We start from the raw sequence: 20,182 nt of genomic DNA, 5'->3' as shown, positions 1-20,182 counted from the left end.
AACTTTCCCTATTTCTAAGAGGAGTTTCCCTGACTCAACTAAAACACTAAGGGTTCTGTCGGGGAATGACTCCCTTCCCCTGGTCTCTTTCCACTTGGTTGCACAGTTCAAAACCACCAGAGTGAATAACTTCCTTCTTCTGGCCTCTCGTTCATTTTGGTTTCACAGTTCAACAATATCAGTGGGAATGACTCCCTTCCCTTGGCCTTTTCTTAAAGTCCGCAGAGCACAACACCAGGGGTAATAACTCCCTTCCCCTGTTCTCTCTTTCATTTAGTCAGGGGGAATGACTCCCTTGCCCTGATCTCTGCGTTACCAGGAGAATGACTCCCTTGCAATGTATTTCAGCTCCACAATTCAACACAACCAGCGGGAATGACTCCCTTCCCCTGGTCTTTGGGTTACTGGGAGAATGACTCTCTTCTGCTGGTATTTCTGCTGCACAGTTCAACACAACCAGAGACCCCTGGCCTTTCTTTCACTTGGTTTTGGGGCAACTTGGTTCAGTCGCCTGCCAAGCCAGTCACAATTAAAACAATTTGCTGGTCTCCCTGGTATTATGTGCGGGTCCCATACCCGTATATTTCCCTGCATCCCGTGCTGGGCAGACTTGATTTACTCGCCTGCTAAGTACTGCCAGGAGGAAGATTATGGATGACTCTTCCTTGGTTCTCTTTGTTTAAGCAGGGGTTTTCAGGATTCCCTTTCATTATAAATTATATTTCTCTCATGGCTTCTGCGGGATTCCCCTTCGCTACGGCATCTCTGCAGCTTGTGGGTCTCTTGTCTCAGTCTCTCGCGGCTCCCGCTGCCTCCTCCTTCGCTATGGCAGCTACACAGCTGTTGGCTCCCGGCAGTGCGTCAAAACCATATGGTCCACCTCTTCTCTGAGGTCGGGTTACTACCCTGCCGGTTCTTGGCAGTATCTTCCAACATCAGACCCCACCAAGACGCGTCTTCCTGCTAGACAGCGTCCGGTCTGCAGGCACTTGAATCTATCGTGCCGAACAGTTCCTCCGCTCTCTGTGCCTCCGGGGATGGCTTGACAGCCCGCTTGGTGAGGTATTGAGTCCTTCTACACTTTTTATGTTAGTTGTTGAAACAGTTTGACATGAATGACTAGAATGTTCATTTGAGTTTCGCAGAGCATTCTTCACTAGTCTGTGTCTCCTCCTTGTCTTTCCCACACAAGCCTCCACTGGGTAGTCACAGCTCTTCCTCGTCTCAGTGGATGCCATACTGGCTGCCCCACACATATACATGGGTTGGATGAGTATAGTATTGGGGTATACATGGTAGGGGGGTCAAGAGATGTTGGGCTGGAGTGGCCATGCCGCGTTCTCCCGAGATGTTCTCCATGGTCCCCAGAAGGCGAGTCTCTCACGATGAGTCCTCCTGCTGAGTACCACCCCCACGGGGACTGCGGGGTAGCGGCCTCACCACGCTGGCCTCATGGGAAGAGGTTCCCCCTTGGGGAGAAGTGACAACATCTCAGAATTTGTCACAGCATATCTCAATGAGAGGCGCAATGGTGCAAATATGTGCATGAGCCAGCACGCATCTCATTTTACCACATATATTCCCAGAACAATGACCCAAAAATGCATTTGGCTCAACGAAGAGCAAATAGCAGTGCAAATAATACGTGGACCAAATATATGCGCATCTTAAAAATTTACAAGTAAGTGCTGCATTTGTCAAATGCTCCAAAAAAGGATGCATTGTGTGAGATGCGTCAAAAAAGAGCCAAACTAACCACAAAAACACAAAAACAGCCTCTAAACAACAGAGAAGCATTCTAAAGCCCTGCAAACCAGTATACAAGCATCTGTCAATGGCAACCAGCCAATAAGATGGTGGGAATGACAGCAAAAAGGACGTGCCAGCAACTTCACCCAGGAAGAGCTGGATGTCATGGTAAATTACATGGTGGACCATGACGACATACTATGCAGTTGGCCTGACCAGAGATCCAGCCTTGCTGTCAAACATGCCCTCTGGCGAGAGGTGACAGATAATGTCAATGCCCTTGTAGTAGCAATATGCACCCCCAAATAATTAAAGAAGTGATGGGGTGACAAGAAGAGGTATACAAAGGAGAAAATGGAAGACCTCCATTCCCATGCCATTGCAACAGGGGGAGTGCCATCGAGCGATTCACCCTCACAATTGTGGAGGAGCAAGTAGCAGGCATGCTGGAGACCATATCGGTGGCCGGCATCGTTGGACCAGATACTGCTGCTCAAACATCAAGTGAGAGACACATCATTACAATGTGTGCATATATATGTCCTATTGACAGGCAGGGTGCATAGGAGTGGGAAGGTAATCTCTGCAGCCTGGGAATTGAAATTTTCATTAAATCGCCTCTAGGTTAATGTGTTGCCCGCCCCTTCCCGCCAAAGGTGTGCACGCATCACCATCCGTGGAGACGCATTACCTGCCACATGAACAGCAATCTAATTGTTCATATGTAAGGGATGTGTGATAGGGCACCAGATGTACATGATGTGTGAAATATGAATGCCCACTGATCAACCTTTTTAAAAATTCCCCTCATTCAGAGTACAAATATGCATCTAGAGTATGGTAGCAAGGCCTTTCACACATTACATATTTCCATCACAGATGCTGCAGGACAGTGACCTGCACCCGGGCATGACACTCCTGGAAGGAGCTAATAAGCCGGTGCCGGCGGTAGACTCACTAACGGAAACCCAGGGTGGTGTGGAAGTGCAGAGCAATTCAACAACAGAAGCCTCATCCCTGCCACCAGATTAGAGGTGAACGCTACCTCATCTACCACACCAACAAACCAGCCACAGCAAGGGGCAACACCCAGCTGCCTAATGAGGGGTGCACGTACAAATAGGCTACATACAACCCTATACACCACCTAGGAGGAGGAAATGCGACAACACAAAGTCTGCACCCAGATATGTGGAGTTTAGCATTGACATTTGTGATGATGTTTACAGCATCACATACCATCTGTACATATATGGAATGCCAGTTGTATAGATTCCTGTAATGGTGTTCTGTATCTGCTGGGGGGATGAGGGTCAAATGCGTAGTCAATAGCTTCACAAACCCCTGGGAGACCAGCGATGTTAAAACATGCCTATACTATGGCAGCACTTGTTCATGCATCATGGGGCATTGTGATGTGTTGTCTGGCTGATGTGAGGATCACCTGCATGACCTGGTGTATTGCCCTTGACTGCAAGGACTGGGAGATCCCTGAGGAGATGCCACTGGTCTCTGGAAAGAGCCTGGGGGATGAAATGCAAGACTGGCAGTACATTCACTAGTGGTATGGCCTGGCCTCGCATGTTGGGTGTGACAAGAGCCCTCTACCACTGACTCACCATCTCAGGACTGATGTGGGGTGGGGAGCAACACCTCTGGGGGGCCGCTTCATCAGCCAGTTTGAATATAGTGATGCTCTTAGTATGGATCCTTCCCCTTCTCATTCTCCTTAACCTCATCAGTGAGTGTAGCAGCCTAATACCTACTGGATCTGCCATTTTGGGGATGTGTAACAGTCTCTCTGTGCTGGGCCTTTATACTTTGTTGATGATTGTTATTGGTGTGACCTGTGTCCTTATTTGGTTGGTCAAGTCAGTTGCACTCTTTTCTGGGCCACTTGCTCCACTGTTGAAAGGAGCAAATGTTGAAGGGCATTTTCTGGAGAAAATGCTGTGGTCTGGTTTTGTGAATCAGGCTTATGGTGCATCTTTGTTCTCTTTCCGTTATCACTCCCCCTTTACATGCTTTATTTGCTGTATGTGAATGCTTTCTTCCCACTTTGCGCAGCTTTTGCGCCCAATTTGCACTCCTTTTCTCAAGTGTGGCATCTCTGAGATGCGTGCTTCTGTGAACTTCTGAAGCATTTCTTGCGCATCTCGGATCTGCACCCTGTTTTATTTTTGAGAATCCGGCCCTGTAGCTATTGTTTTGCCCAGCAAATCTCTGTCAGAGCTGTCAAGAATAAAATAGATGCAACATGTGATCAACATGTGCTTTCCCACCTGTAGGGCATACTTTCCGAAACCGGCCCCTTTGAGGATAGCAAGCCTGCACTCTAAAACCACAGGATCTATCAGTCAGCACTTGACAAGTCTTACACGTGTTTTTTCTGCTCACAAGCTCAACAGAAGCTGAAGTGAAGAGATTAGCTTACAAGAACATGTCATGTAAATTGAAGAGGTATGCTTTAACTTCAAAAAGTGCAGTTCTGCAATTCTGAAAATAGTTATAAAAAGTAGTGGAACCGCCAACACTCAAATATCGGAGAAGTGGCCAGCTCACTTCGAATTCTGTATTTACCCAGGCTTTGGAGCTTAGGTAAAAGTATATGAAATTTTAACTTTTTGGGAAATAAGAATTCGTCTACTGTTATCAATCGTTCAAACACATTTTTGATGCATCCAAAAGAAACTGAGCAAGAGTGAATGTCTATCTTATATGCACATCTTACAACATCCGAGTCAAAAGATACTCACACGTTTTAATAAACATATAGGTTAGTATCAGCGTGGCCGCCTGTCCACTGTACATATAGTCTCCGCAGAATGTAGGTGATCTTCTTAGAAAGAATCCTCCATTGGACATCAACTTGAAAGTCTGCTTCAGTATAACCTCCCAGCCTCCGCTGACCTTTAAACAGGGAACTTCCAAACAATGAACGTGCCAATAGACTATCACATTTTTTAAATACTGTAACATTAAACAAGGCCGCTGTAATGGAATTTTGAAATATGTCCTACTGGTTAATTAAGCACATACAGTCCATTCTGGATAAGATCCGTTCTAATAAAACATGCGTAAACATATTACATGGTAATTATGTATATCAATAGTCAGAAGGTAGCGGAATGGATGACAATGATTTGGCTTTGTAAAATGCTTACCCTCTGGTGGCTATTTGGTGACTTTTGGAAGCAAGCAGTTAGTAAGAGCATATTTTCAATCTAACAGGGATCATGTAATTCCTTAAAGAAAGACATATTACCGACACTTGTGCGGGGCCTCTTCTCCCCTGCAGGACTGTATACATTATTTCTAAAGTGTTCATGATTGTATTTGAACTTTGCACACATAGAGATAGGGAAGAAGAACAAGTTACTTCTTACCTTGTAACGTTCTTTCAACGGGATGTTCCTCCGACGTATTCCTCATCTTAGATATCTCCTTCCAGCTCTGCTGGCCTCGGAAAAATCTTTCTCTAGAGGGCGCTGCGCGTCGACGTCCTCCGAGTCGATGTCCTTCGACAGCCGCCGTATCGACGTCACGTCATCCTGCCTATAAAGGCCGCGCGCAGCGTCCGTTGCTCAGTTCCGTTTTGTAGCCCACAATAATACTTTCTGGACTAACTAATCACCCTGAAGGAGCGTAAGCTGCAACAACAAGGCAAGTAGAACTGCGGGGATGGATGGGAGGGTCGATGAGGAATACGTCGGAGGAACATCCCGTCGAAAGAACGTTACAAGGTAAGAAGTAACTTGTTCTTCGAAGGGATTGTGTCCTCCGACGTATTCCTCATCTTAGATAGGCTCCCATAGCAGTATTCTATTATCGGAGGAGGGAGTACTGACTTCACGCTGTCTTCTATTGATGAATAGAATGCAGTACAGCCCTTCCAAACCTAGTCTCTTGACTGGAGGAGGAATCCAGATTGTAAAAACGTGTAAAGGTATGGACAGACGACCATGTAGCGCCACACATATGTCTTTAACCGGCACGCCTCTCTTGAGGGCCGATGAAGCTGCAATACCTCTGGTCGAGTGAGCCCTAAGGTTTTGAGGGGGCTCCTTCCCTGCCAGTTTATAACATTCCAGAATGGCTAGAATGATCCATCTGGAAATGGTCTGCTTAGTTATTGGTAACCCCAGCTTGTGACCTGCGTAACCTACAAACAGCTGGTCTGCCTGTCTTATCCTGGCTAGTCTACTAATGTAAAAACTTAAAGCCCTCCTAGGGTCTAGCCTGTGTAACCTCTCTTCCTCTTTCCCCGGGTGAGGAGGAGGATAGAAAGATGGTAGGGTAATCTTCTGAGTGATATGGAATTCAGAAACCACCTTTGGGAGGAAATTAGGCTTCACTTGCAGGACAACTTTGTCTTTGTGAAATATAGTATGAGGGGGTTTACAAGAAAGAGCTTGTAATTCGCTCACCCTTCTAGCAGATGTAAGTGCTATTAATAAAACAGTTTTAAGGGTAAGGGATCTTAACGAACAAGAATGGAGAGGTTCGAAAGGTGTACCCATCAGGAAAGTTAGTACTAAGTTTAAATCCCATAGGGGAACTTGGAATGGTCTTGGGGGGTAAACATTGGTTAACCCCTTTAGAAACTGTATTACCGAGGGTAATTTGAAATAGGATGGTTCTTCCGCAGTACGCTTAAAGATGGATAGCGCTGCGAGATAGCCCTTAATGGTGCCAACTTGAAGGCCTGAATTTGCCAAATATAGTAGGAAGGACAAAACCATTGGTGTACCACATGAAAAAGGGTCGATATTCTGTTCTCTACACCAGCTGCAAAATCTGTTCCAACGGCAGCGGTATAAAGACTTTGTTGCTGGCCTCCTTGCCGAAAGCAACACCTCCATAACATCACCAGGGAGGTCCCAATCCTTGTACCTCAGCCTTTCAGAAGCCAAGCGTGAAGGTTGAGGGTTTTGATGTCTGGATGGAGAACCTGACCTCCCTTCTGTGAGAGTAGGTTCTCTCTGAGTGGAAGTCGAATTGGAGGGCAGATGGACAAGTCTAGAAGGTCCGGGTACCACATTCTCCTGGCCCAATCCGGGGCAATTAGGATCATGGTTCGCTGGAATCTTCTCAACCTCCAGATCATTTGAGGAATGACAGGGACCAGTGGGAACGCGTACAGAAGCGGAAACTCCCAGTCCACTATGAACGCGTCTCCCAGAGCTCCTCTCGGGGGAAATTCCCTTGAGCAGAACAGGTCGCATTTCCTGTTTAGGCTGGTGGCGAACAGATCTACCTGAGGGGTTTACCAAGGGCGAAGATCTCTTGAAGGACTTCCTGAGCTAGCTCCCACTCGTGGGAGACTGTGTTCTGCCTGCTCAGAGCGTCTGCTGTCAAGTTCTTCTCTCCGGCTAGGTGAACTGCCGATAGAGAGATTCCTTCTTGGATTGCCCAAAACCAGAGCTGCATCGCCTCTCTGCACAGGGGTAGTGATCCTACGCCTCCTCTTTTGTTGAGGTAATGCATGGCCACCATGTTGTCCGTCATTATCAGGACGTTCTTCCCTTGTACAGCTGGCAGGAACGCCTTCAGCGCAAGTCTGATGGCTCTCAGCTCTAACAGGTTGATGTGTAGTCTGGACTCCGATGGAGACCAACGACCGCTGATGGTCAAGTCGTTGGCGTGGGCTCCCCACCCCGTGAGTGAGGCATCCGTGACTACTGTTATCTCCGGCCAGGGTTGCCAAAACTGTTCTCCTTTCAGAATGTTCTCCTGACAGGCCCACCACTGAAGGTCTCGAGCCACCCTGCCGGGAACCTGAAGAAGATCTGTCATTCTCCCTGAGAATTGTGACCACTGAGTCCTCAGTGCCCACTGGAGGGATCTCATTCTCAGGCGAGCCTCTGGCACTAGGAAAATGCAGGATGCCATGAGGCCTAGCAACCTCAAAAAGTCGAAGGCTGGGAGACGTTGGGCATGCTGGAACTTGGTAACCATCTGTAGAATATCTTGAGCCCTCACCTCTGGTGGCGAGTCTTTTCCCAGGGAAGTATCCAGGATCGCTCCTATGAACTGGAGTCTCTGCGATGGTATCATTTGTGACTTCTTTAAATTGAGGGAGAAGCCCAGTCTGTGAAGGAAGTGGCACACGTGATTTAGCTGGATCTGAGCTTGTTCCGGAGAAACAGCCCTGATCAACCAATCGTCCAGGTAGGGGTAGACGTGAATCCCTTCCCTCCTTAGACTTGCAGCCACTACCGACATTAACTTGGTGAAGACCCTCGGGGCGGAGGTCAGCCCAAATGGCAACACTCGAAATTGATAGTGAGAGTTGCCAATTGCGAACCTCAGGTATTTCCTGTGTTTGAGATGGATAGGCACATGGAAATAAGCGTCCTGAAGGTCCAGAGATACCAACCAGTCCTGGAACTGAAGGGCCTGGAGGATCTGAGAAAGAGTGACCATCTTGAATTTGTCTTTTCTGAGGAATTTGTTCAATTCTCGCAAGTCCAAGATGGGTCTCATTCCTCCGTCTTTCTTTGGAATGAGAAAGTAAGGGGAGTACCAGCCCTTGTTCCTCTCCGCTACAGGTACCGGTTCTATGGCACCTTTCTCTAGCAGGTCCCAAATCTCCTGCAAGAGGAGCAGATCTGGAGCTTTCTGAGGGCTGATCCCCGGTGGATGACTCTGAGGTATACGTAGGAAAGGCAGGCAGTAACCTTGGGCAACTGTTTCCAATGCCCAAGCATCTGACGTGATAGCCTGCCATACCGTCAGATGTTGAGTCAACCTGCCTCCTACAGGTGTCCTGTGAGGGAAGTCCTCAGAGTGGTTTTGGGGCGGCTGATGCAGATGCCGATGGTAAAGAGGCACCTGCTGTTGCTGCGGCTTTTGAATATCTACCCCGTCCACCTCGGGTAGTTCTTCTTTGACCCCTTTGAGCCGGTCGTCCTCTACCTCTTCCGAATGCGGAGTAGAAGCGAAAGGACTTGCCCCTCGCAGAGGTTCCTGTGGGACGAAAAGGAGTCTGACGGATTGCAGCTCCTAGGGATTTTGGTGCTGCTTTTAAAGTTTGCAGTTTCTCTAAACTGTCATCCGCCTTTTTCCCGAACAAAGAAGAGCCATCGAATGGCATGTTCAAGAGCCTGGCTTGCACATCTGGGGCAAAACCCGACTTTCTCAACCAAGCGAATCTCCTGGTTGATGTACTTGCCGCCATTGCTCTGCTGATACTGTCAGCCGAATCAATGCCCGTCTGGAGGGATTCGCACATAGCGTCTTTACCGTCCTGTATAATATTCAGGAACGCATCCCTTTCTTCTCCCTCCGGGATGCAGTCAGCCGCTGTAGAAGCACACACCCAAAGTGTATGGCTGAACCTAGCAAGGGTGCAAGTAGCATTAACAGATTTTAACGCCATGCTACATGCTGAAAAGACTTTCTTTGCCATAGCATCATATTTTTTATCGTCCCTGTCCTGTGGGACGGTAGGATAAGCCGTCTTGACATCGGTAGAGGATGCTGCCTGTACCACCAGACTTTCTGGGGATGGGTGTTTAGACAAAAAACTCTGGGTCTGTAGAAGATACCCTGTACTTTGTAGACAGTTTTTTATTTACTGCTGGTACTACATCTGGGGTTTCCCAGTTTGTCATGATCTTTCTCTGAAGAGCTTTATGAAAAGGCACCACAGGATCCTCCTGTGGGCCTTTGTCAAGAATATCCGTGAGGTCATCTTGTTGGAAAGATTGTGAAGGTGCAGACCACCCCATGAACTCTGTAATCCTGGCCATTAAGGCTCTGTAGGGGGTTTCAGCATGCTCCCCCGGGTCTGGCTTAGCAAACTCCACCTCAGGGGAAGTGTCTAACCCACTTGCCTCATGTAAAGAATCATGAAGATCCTTTAATCTGCGCTATTCAGAGGAAAATTCCTCTCTAACTGGGGTTACAGGTCCCTGTAACTCAAATGTGTCTTCCTGTTCAGACAAATCACCCTCTTCTAAAATTGAGGATATAGTTCTCAATTGTTCTGAACTCATAAAGGGAGTAAATCCCATTTCCAAGGCAGAGGGTGCCGAACTTGTCATTATTGGCCTCGAAAACGTCGATGTCGTCGACGCCGACGTCGAAGGCTTCGAGCGTGGCGTCGAAAACAGAGGCGGAGGCCTCGAAGACCTCGACAGAATTGGAATTCTACTCAACAATATCGAAGCCATCGACGTCGAGGGCCTGGGGATAGTCACTGGATGTGTGGTAACCGTGACTTTTCTTGGCGTCGACGCCGATGTCAAAGCCGGCGTCGAGTCGACAGACCCGTGTGTCGAAGGTCCCTTCGACAACGGCATCGAAGACATCGACCTCGACGTCGACGGAATCTTCGTCGACGGCGTCGACGGAACCTTCGAGGAAGGTTTGGCGGTCATAGTCCTGCTCGAGGGTTCGAGACGCGCTCGAGAGGTTTCTTTCGCCGGGTACTGTGACTCGCGGCGTTTTTGACCTTCGGGTCTTTCGACCAGAGCATCGCTCTCGGCAGTCTTCGAGGTGGTCGAGGCCGCTTTCTCGAAGACGCTCATCATATTTTTTCGGAATTCCTCCCATTCAGCCCGGGAACTATGTTTCGTGGGGCAAGGGATTCTTTTTGGCGAAACAGAGGAAGAGGAAGACGGAGAAGGGGATCTTCGACATCTCCTCTTCGAGTGCTTCGATCTCGAGGAGTGATGAGACCCACTCCGAGACCTGGAGCGCGAATGGTGACGAGGAGACAAATGTCTCGACTTCGTCGACGAAGAAGAAGCTTTAAAAGTCTTACCTTTCTCCAGCTTCCCTCTACGCTCCTTCAGGGCCTTAGCTGTCATGGACATACAGTCCTCGCACTCCGAACAATGGTGTTCAGCTCCCAAACACCACAGACAAATTCTGTGAGGATCGGTCAACGACATCTTTTTCCCACAATCTCGACATTTCTTGAAGCCGGATCGAGGAGTTGTCGGTTCCGACGAGGAAGCCATCGAGTACGGATCGAATAACTTGGGGTAAATAGGATTAATCTGACTAAAAACTGAGCAACGGTATTCCGAGGCACTGAGTAAACGCGGAAAAACGGAACTGAGCAACGGACGCTGCGCACAGCCTTTATAGGCAGGATGACGTCGACGTCGATACGGCGGCTGTCGAAGGACATCGACTCGGAGGACGTCGACGCGCAGCGCCCTCTAGAGAAAAAATTTTCCGAGGCCAGCAGAGCTGGAAGGAGATATCTAAGATGAGGAATACGTCGGAGGACACAATCCCTTCGAATTGGAATTCTACTCGACAATATCGAAGCCATCGACGTCGAGGGCCTGGGGATAGTCACTGGATGTGTGGTAACCGTGACTTTTCTTGGCGTCGACGCCGGTGTCGAAGCCGGCGTCGAGTCGACAGACCCGTGTGTCGAAGGTCCCTTCGACAACGGCGTCGAAGACATCGACCTCGACGTCGACGGAATATTCGTCGACGGCGTCGACGGAACCTTCGAGGAAGGTTTGGAGGTCATAGTCCTGCTCGAGGGTTCGAGACGCGCTCGAGAGGTTTCTTTCGCCAGGTACTGCGACTCGCGGCGTTTTTGACCTTCGGGTCTTTCGACCAGAGCATCGCTCTCGGCAGTCTTCGAGGTGGTCGAGGCCGCTTTCTCGAAGACGCTCATCATATTTTTTCGGAATTCCTCCCATTCAGCCCGGGAACTATGTTTCGTGGGGCAAGGGATTCTTTTTGGCGAAACAGAGGAAGAGGAAGACGGAGAAGGGGATCTTCGACGTCTCCTCTTCGAGTGCTTCGATCTCGAGGAGTGATGAGACCCACTCCGAGACCTGGAGCGCGAATGGTGACGAGGAGACGAATATCTCGACTTTGTTGACGAAGAAGAAGCTTTAAAAGTCTTACCTTTCTAAAGCTTCCCCCTACGCTCCTTCAGGGCCTTAGCTGTCATGGACATACAGTCCTCGCACTCCGAACAATGGTGTTCAGCTCCCAAACACCACAGACAAATTCTGTGAGGATCGGTCAACGACATCTTTTTCCCACAATCTCGACATTTCTTGAAGCCGGATCGAGGAGTTGTCGGTTCCGACGAGGAAGCCATCGAGTACGGATCGAATAACTTGAGGTAAATAGGATTAATCTGACTAAGAACTGAGCAACGGTATTCCGAGGCACTGAGTAAACGCGGAAAAACGGAACTGAGCAACGGACGCTGCGCGCAGCCTTTATAGGCGGGATGACGTCGACGTTGATGCGGCGGCTGTCGAAGGACAGCGACTCGGAGGACGTCGACGCGCAGCGCCCTCTAGAGAAAAAATTTTCCGAGGCCAGCAGAGCTGGAAGGAGATATCTAAGATGAGGAATACGTCGGAGGACACAATCCCTTCGAATTGGAATTCTACTCGACAATATCGAAGCCATCGACGTCGAGGGCCTGGGGATAGTCACTGGATGTGTGGTAACCGTGACTTTTCTTGGCGTCGACGCCGGTGTCGAAGCCGGCGTCGAGTCAACAGACCCGTGTGTCGAAGGTCCCTTCGACAACGGCGTCGAAGACATCGACCTCGACGTCGACGGAACCTTCGTCGACGGCGTCGACGGAACCTTCGAGGAAGGTTTGGAGGTCATAGTCCTGCTCGAGGGTTCGAGACGCGCTCGAGAGGTTTCTTTCGCCGGGTACTGCGACTCGCGGCGTTTTGGACCTTCGGGTCTTTCGACCAGAGCATCGCTCTCGGCAGTCTTCGAGGTGGTCGAGGCCGCTTTCTCGAAGACGCTCATCATATTTTTTCGGAATTCCTCCCATTCAGCCCCGGAACTATGTTTCGTGGGGCAAGGGATTCTTTTTGGCGAAACAGAGGAAGAAGAAGACGGAGAAGGGGATCTTCGACGTCTCCTCTTCGAGTGCTTCGATCTCGAGGAGTGATGAGACCCACTCCGAGACCTGGAGCGCGAATGGTGATGAGGAGACGAATGTCTCGACTTCGTCGACGAAGAAGAAGCTTTAAAAGTCTTACCTTTCTCCAGCTTCCCCCTACGCTCCTTCAGGGCCTTAGCTGTCATGGACATACAGTCCTCGCACTCCGAACAATGGTGTTCAGCTCCCAAACACCACAGACAAATTCTGTGAGGATCGGTCAACGACATCTTTTTGCCACAATCTCGACATTTCTTGAAGCCGGACCGAGGAGTTGTCGGTTCCGACGAGGAAGCCATCGAGTACGGATCGAATAACTCGAGGTAAATAGGATTAATCTGACTAAGAACTGAGCAACGGTATTCCGAGGCACTGAGTAAGCGCGGAAAAACGGAACTGAGCAACGGACGCTGCGCGCGGCCTTTATAGGCAGGATGACGTCGACGTCGATACGGCGGCTGTCGAAGGACATCGACTCGGAGGACGTCGACGCGCAGCCCCCTCTAGAGAAAAATTTTTCCGAGGCCAGCAGAGCTGGAAGGAGATATCTAAGATGAGGAATACGTCGGAGGACACAATCCCTTCGAAAACTATTTCTATGGATCTGGATGATTCCTAGTGGATATGAAACCAGTTAGCCAAAAACAGCATTGCAATTAGCAAAATAAATGCTAATTACGGTCGCTGTCACTGTGCCACCCAAGAGAACACATATTTGTTGGCATGGGATCCTAGCTGCCTTTTAGCTTGCTGAAAGTTGGATATCCACAGCAGCAAGGTTGACCACATTAGCAACGCAGTCTAAGGGACCCAGAACCAACAGATTCTATGGGCTACCTCATCTGTAGATGTATAAGCTACCTTTTACAGTGCATGAAATGTGTCAACTTTCAAGGGTGGCAAGAACACAGTAAGAAGGATGTTGCATAACTAAAATATATGTTGCAAAAAAGAGAGAGGACAGGGCCAGTGAAAAGATTTTGCCACTCTTATGAGAAAGCTATCAATGTTACCCCAGCCCACCACCAACCCCATACTATCCGACCTCATGGTCTTCTCTCAAATGTGTCCCACCCCATCAAATATATACCATGCCTTTCAAATGAAATTCACAAGCTCTCCCCATCATCCTTCAAATCTACTTTGAATAGCATGTCAAATTACGACTGTGGCGGGTCAGAAGAAGGACACAGAGTCTGACTGGTCGTCTCACAGCTTATTTTATTAAACAATAGGGTTGAACACCTGATTTTCCCTATGCTAACTGCGTTCACTACCTAACAAAAAAAATGAAAGTGCTCGTCAGCTGTCAGTGAGAGCCCAAATCATAAACAGTCCACTGTCCCAACTAACCTAGCCTGACCCTGCCACCATTATAACAACACAAATCAAGAGAATGACTCCCTTCTCCTGTAGGTTGGTTCTTCATCAAATTCAGTTCAGTAAGCGATTCCTAAATAGTTATTGGAAAATATTTTTATGAAGTTCCACCATTCTGACACTCGGTTCACCAGGCTCTCAGCCTTGGCTGTTATTTGATTATTCTCTTTTTCTTATGCTATTAGTATCATTTACCTTTAGATGCAATGTTGGGCGATTGTTCTATTGTTCTATTTGTTCCACTTTAACTGATTTATGTGTTCTTGTATGGTAAAATGTAAATAAAGATTACAAATAAAAATTAAAACATTTTAAAGAAAGGATTTCTTCACCCGCCTTTTTGGACTTTTCTTCTTGTCTTCCTGAATTCTTAATTTCTATGTCACAGTCTCTGGTTTTACTTTGGGTTCTGTCTTTCTTTCCTACTTCAAACCAGTCTTCAGGGGTTTCCTACTTCCCATTTTGGTATTTTTAATATCTCCTTCTTCCTTGTATGTAAGGGTTCCCACAACAATTGTTATCTTGGATTAGTACTTTATTTGTACTGAGACGAGTATGAGGGTACCAACAATGATTCTCCTTCTCTTCACTCACTTTCAATATTGTATCTGTACTGGGAGGAGTATGAGCGCTCCAGTAATGATTCACTTTCTTTTCGTTCACTTTGGATATTTCATGCAGACTAACTGCTCTGCTCAGGGACAGCATCACTGGGTTTCTTGCCAGGATAGGACTTCCTCTGTGTCTTGTCAGATTGGCTTTGTGGATTATTTCTAGTATTCCTCTTTCCCATGTCTTTCGTCACGTTCCAAGCAGTATCTCATATTGTGACTCGCATTCCACTAGGGAGCGGGCTAAACTCCCTAGCCTCACAGAGAAAGGTTTCCCCTGCAGAGAAGTGACAGATCGCCACGATTCGTCACACAACATACATAGAGACACACACATGCACATATTCTGTAAGCTTGTTTTACAAACAGTAAACACAATACAGCATGGACAGCAATAGTACACGCTTTCACCTACCAAGTTTAACTTGACTGAATAACCTAAAACTGGATGAATACACCAGGGTCACCCCTAAGCAGTATGTTTCAGCATTTCATGCTGAGTTGTCGCCTTTCTATACTGTTTTCAAATTACCTGCGTAGCTTTTTAGCACTAACTTTCCAAGAAATATTGGATAATGCTTACAGATCTGAATTCACTGGAATATTTATTTTAATGTAATACCACAAGAAAGTAACATGTATGCCCCAAAATCTCTATTTATGCATTAGTTTTAAAGTTGCATGAACAAATATATTCTAGTTTGAGAGCACATACTACAACAAAGAGGCAGCCCTGTCCAGCACTGCTTGAAAAGTTATAATAATTATCGATCATCTTTTTCATGCCAATGAAAGGTTTAAGAACAGCAGTGCTGCTATTACAGCTGCCTCTTCCCTGATCCTAAGTGTGAGATATCTCCTTTGGCTGGCCCATGCTCTGCCTGCATGTTGTGTATTGTTGCAACACTTAAGTACAGAGTCCTCAACAATACCACACTCCACCCACTTGGACATATAATCTACCAACACTATGAGGAACACTTTTTGTGATCCCAATGTCTCATAGGGCCCAGCTATATCAATAGCTAATTTTGTCCATACTTTACTAGGAATATTCACCGGCTGCAATGGGGTTGTGTTTATTAACTTACTCTTGTCACTCACTGCACATGCAGTACAATCTCTGACTAGAGATTCCATTTCACCCCACATGTTAGGCCACCAATAAGCAGTTCTTACTCTTCTCTTTGTCAACATTCTCCCCACATGGCCTTCATGGGCAATGTCCATAATCCTCCTTCTCAAGTTTGTTGGAGGTATGATACGTTCTCCTCGATATACACATACCTTATCACTAGACAACTCATCTTTAAATTTTTCCCAGTATCTTACATTGTCATCAATGTCTTTCCAACCACTCTCAATGGCCCTTCTCAACATTTCCTGTTCAGGGTCACATTCACCAGCTCTTATCCATTCCTCCTTTGAGAAACTTGGATGCACTTGAGCTATGATACAATCCATGTTTTGTTCTTCCATCAATGCTTCGTTGTCTTCACCATCACCCGCTACACCCTCACACGGTAGGCGAGAGAAACAATCCGCTACCACGCTGTTTTTTCCTGGAGTGTATTTTATAATCACATTGAATTGCATGATGATCAGTGTCCACCTTCTTATGCGTGGAGATGGAGTTTAAAACATGTACGAGTGGTTTGTGATCTGTTATAATGTCCACTGGAATGCCCCAAATGAGACCTTTGAAATGTTCTAATATCCATTTAACACCCAAAGCTTCTTTTTCTATTGTCGAATAATGTCTCTCAGCACCTCTTAATGTCCTTGAAGCAAAGGCAATGGGAACAATTTCACCAGCTTGAACTTGTTCTAGAACTCCTCCCAGTCCTACGTTACTTGCATCCACAGATATTCTTGTCTTGGCACTTGAATCAAACAACTTCAACACCGGTGCTCTATTGATCAATGTTTTGTTTTGCTCAAATTCTTTTTTACAATCTTCAGTCCACTCGAATTTCACACGTTTGCAGATAAAACTTCTCATTTTCTCAGTTCTGTCCGAATAGTGGTCAATGAATTTCGAGTAGTATTCTGTTAAACCCATGAAACTCCTAAGTTGTTCCTTATTCTTGGGATCAGAAATTTTTAAAATGGTATCCACTAATGATTCTTTTGGCATTATTCCATCAGCATTTATCCGATGACCCAAGTATGTTACCTCATTTTTCTTGACCTTGCATTTTTCGATTTTTAATGTCATTCCTTTCTGCTGTAGTACCTGTAGTACTCCCAATAGCTTTGCATCATGTTCTTCCTGAGACATTCCTGACACCAATATGTCATCCTGAAAATAATGTACTCCTTGTAAACCTTCAAATAAATGATGCATCAATCTCTGGAACACCGCGGCTGCTGAAGCCAACCCAAAAGGCATTCTCTTGTACCGAAAAGCTCCTAATGGTGTTACAAAAGACGTTAAATGTCTACTCTCTTCCTCCAGTATTACTTGGTGATATGCTGACGATAGATCTAACGTCGTGAAATACTTTGCCGGCTTCATGGTAGTCAACATTTCCCCAATGTTCGGCAAAGGATGGCGATCTACCCAAATGTTACCATTCAAATCTCTTAGGTCCACGCACATTCTGATGGATCCATCCTGTTTTTTTACAATTACAATTGGGGATAACCACTCTGAGCTTTCAATAGGTTCGATGACGTCCTGCATGCACAACCTTTCTAATTCAACCTTCAATGCTTCTCTGGTACCAATGGGTATATTCCTCACTCTATGTACCACTGGCTTTGCACCTCTTTTGAGTATGATCCGATGTTCAAATCCTTTGAGTAAACCTATTTCTTCATTAAATACTTTGGGAAAAGCCTTTGCCAAATTCTCTGCGGTATCACAACTGTTCTCCGTAATGCATAAAATGGGCACCTTTTCACCAGGATGAATTCTGATTTTCAAAGCTGCTTGCTCCCACCATCCTACTATCGAAAACCCATTCTCAGCCACAAACAATCTGCAGTATGTTTTTCTCCCTTCAAATTTCAGATGTACCCAAACAAACCCTATAATGTTGATGGGTGTTTTTCCAAGACGGGCCATATGTTGCTGACAATATTGTAGTTGTTAAAGATTTTGAATAATGGCCTTTCAAGCATATAGTTACTGAAAATGTGGTGATATGAAAATGTGAAATTAAAACAAATTCTTATTCCAATGCTCTCAAAATGATGACTTAAAAGGCTTCATTGCCTGAAAACTGTAGCCAGATCTAAAGTGTGTTGGTCAAGAAATCTCCAAAATGTTTAGTCTCCAAAACGCTTCATCATCGTTTTTCAAAAACACGTTTTAGTAGCAGGGTGCATTTCTTATATCATTATATAATACACTGTGTTCATATTGTGAAATTAAATATTTTGATTGTATGTCTTTGTATCTTTGTTTGAAGCACCTTCAGTTCTCAAAAAATGGTTTGAATTGAAAATGTTGACACATTGTGAAAGAGCAAGGAAGCAAGGAGAATGGGTTCAGGGCCAATGCTGCTGCCAGGGTTTCCCAGTGAGGAAGGACAAAGAGAGTGCCCAAGGTGAGTGGCCAAACAGGTACGGTTGCATACCTGCTCCCTCCTCCACTTCATACACATCATCTTACTGTTGTATACTGTAGATGTGCAAGGCATGCGCACAAGTGACTGCTGCTGTGTACCTAAACTAAAGGCACACTTCTACTGAACAGTCCTACCAGGGAAGGAGTGGGTGTTCAAGGATGCCAATACTTGGCAGGAATAGAGGAGCAGACTAATTCTATCTAGGCCAGACTGATGCTCTGCTATGGACACCCTACTTAGGAAGTACCACAAAGGCATTTCTCCTCACTTCAATCCACTAAACAATCAAACTGTGTCCCAGTACAATGCCCTGAAATTCACAAGGATGGAGGAAGATGACCACTGGTTTAGAATATGGTAAGCACCTGCTGCGAGGATCTTCACTAGATAGTCACCACCACCCTCAGTGGTGTTTTATCACAAGCCTGCACTTTGTTCAATATCCTGTGCTGATAACCACAGGATGGAAAAGACCAAGTATTTAGAGCATTAAAATCCAATCTATCAATTCCATCTATTTGATACATATTTAGACTTGCAAAACATGCAAGCTGTACCTGGGCACCCTAGATGCATGTTAAAGCAAGTCAAGGCAACACAGAAGTAATACAATATTAGACTCTCAGACCCCTTCCTCCTTTTTTTAAGTTAATTTCTAAGGTGCTGTAATTCAGAGTGGACATTCAAGAAGCATACAGACTAGAACACAAGAACAGCTGTGGAAGCACTTAACAAGTGCTTGATGAGGTGTGCCAATGCTTCATGACTCCTTGAAACTTTTTAAGATTTACATTCCCTAGAGGTACCAGATGTACCAATGGTCCATCCTATGGGGCTGCACCTTGAAAGAAAATACTTAAGAGAAAGAGAGAGGTGCAACCTGAAATTAACGAGAGGGCAGAAACTGGACAATTGGGGGAATGGTTTCCCATTAGGAATTTACCTAACCAGCACCTGACACCCCCGGACGGCAGTGAGAACATCAGTCTCTCCTCTGCTCTGATTGTAAAAAGCACACACCTCTGGCCCAGGCATTGGTGGAGGAAGCCGTGGCAGAGTCATTACCCACTTCTGGTGCAACCTTATAATACCCAACTTATCCAGCAACCAATGGTGACCCTCCACACAGGAGGTGAATCTGTAGGAGAGGGTCTAGACCAGGCAGGCACCATGTGATCATATGCAACTGACATAGGGGCGGTTACAAGACAAAATAAAGGGGAAAGAGCGAAGGCAGAAAGGTCTGTGGGGTGCAGTGCTGGATATAAATGGCCTTACAACAACTGAAATGACAGGGAGTTTCACACCCACTTTTTTGGTCAATAAACTAGATGATCAATTCAAGGGCATGATCAAGGCTGCACTAAACTAAATAATAATACAGTAATTTGGCTCATACACATAAACTAAGACTTTGCCAGATTGCATCCTCAACTGATGATTTATTGTAGACCATAAATATTGTCAATGTCAGCTGCCCCTCCAATCAATCCCTTAAACAACTGAAAAAGGTAACAGGTCAGTGACATTGAGGGTTGTAAAATATTGACAAAAGAGATATTGCCCTCTGACAGGGCTCCCGATGCGAGATTCAATCTCAAATCAACGTGATAGACAAACCCCCAAAATCATACACATAGAACTAAACCACACATCTATTGTATACAAGGGCACCACTGAGAAAAAGAAACATGCAAATAGCAGCAATCAAACACATCTAAAGAGGAAAATGATCCCCTCGACCAAATACAAACACCAGTGACTAAGGACAGCAACACTGTCAAGATGGATGCTTTCAAAGTAAATAATCACTCCCTAAACCCTGGGAAATCTGACCATCTAAGAATCAGCACGTATGTAGCCACTGTGTCTTGAGATTCCACTTGCCTATGCGTATTTCCCTTAATTCTTCACTTATTTTAGATTTGCTCTGCATCCTCTTGAACTCCAATGGTGCCCCGAGACCTAGAAGT

At 46.3% G+C, this 20,182-nt stretch overlaps 1 protein-coding gene across 1 annotated transcript in view; it reads right to left on the bottom strand.

Annotated features, from left to right (window-relative positions):
- The window catches only part of LOC138581314 (phosphatidylcholine:ceramide cholinephosphotransferase 1-like), a 716,924-nt gene that overhangs the window by 435,265 nt on the left and 261,477 nt on the right, over window positions 1-20,182 (bottom strand). Inside the window, exon 4 of the mRNA XM_069652542.1 lies at window positions 4,506-4,659. Within this exon, the coding sequence (XP_069508643.1) occupies window positions 4,506-4,659 (154 nt within the window). The remainder of the gene's footprint in view (window positions 1-4,505; window positions 4,660-20,182) is intronic.

This window comes from Ambystoma mexicanum, chromosome 3p (genome assembly GCF_040938575.1).
Source record: "Ambystoma mexicanum isolate Mex_15411 chromosome 3p, UKY_AmexF1_1, whole genome shotgun sequence".
NCBI classification, from domain to species: Eukaryota; Metazoa; Chordata; class Amphibia; order Caudata; family Ambystomatidae; genus Ambystoma; species Ambystoma mexicanum.
The sequence above is the reverse complement of the archived record's forward strand: the minus strand, read 5'-3'. Positions and strand labels throughout refer to the sequence as shown.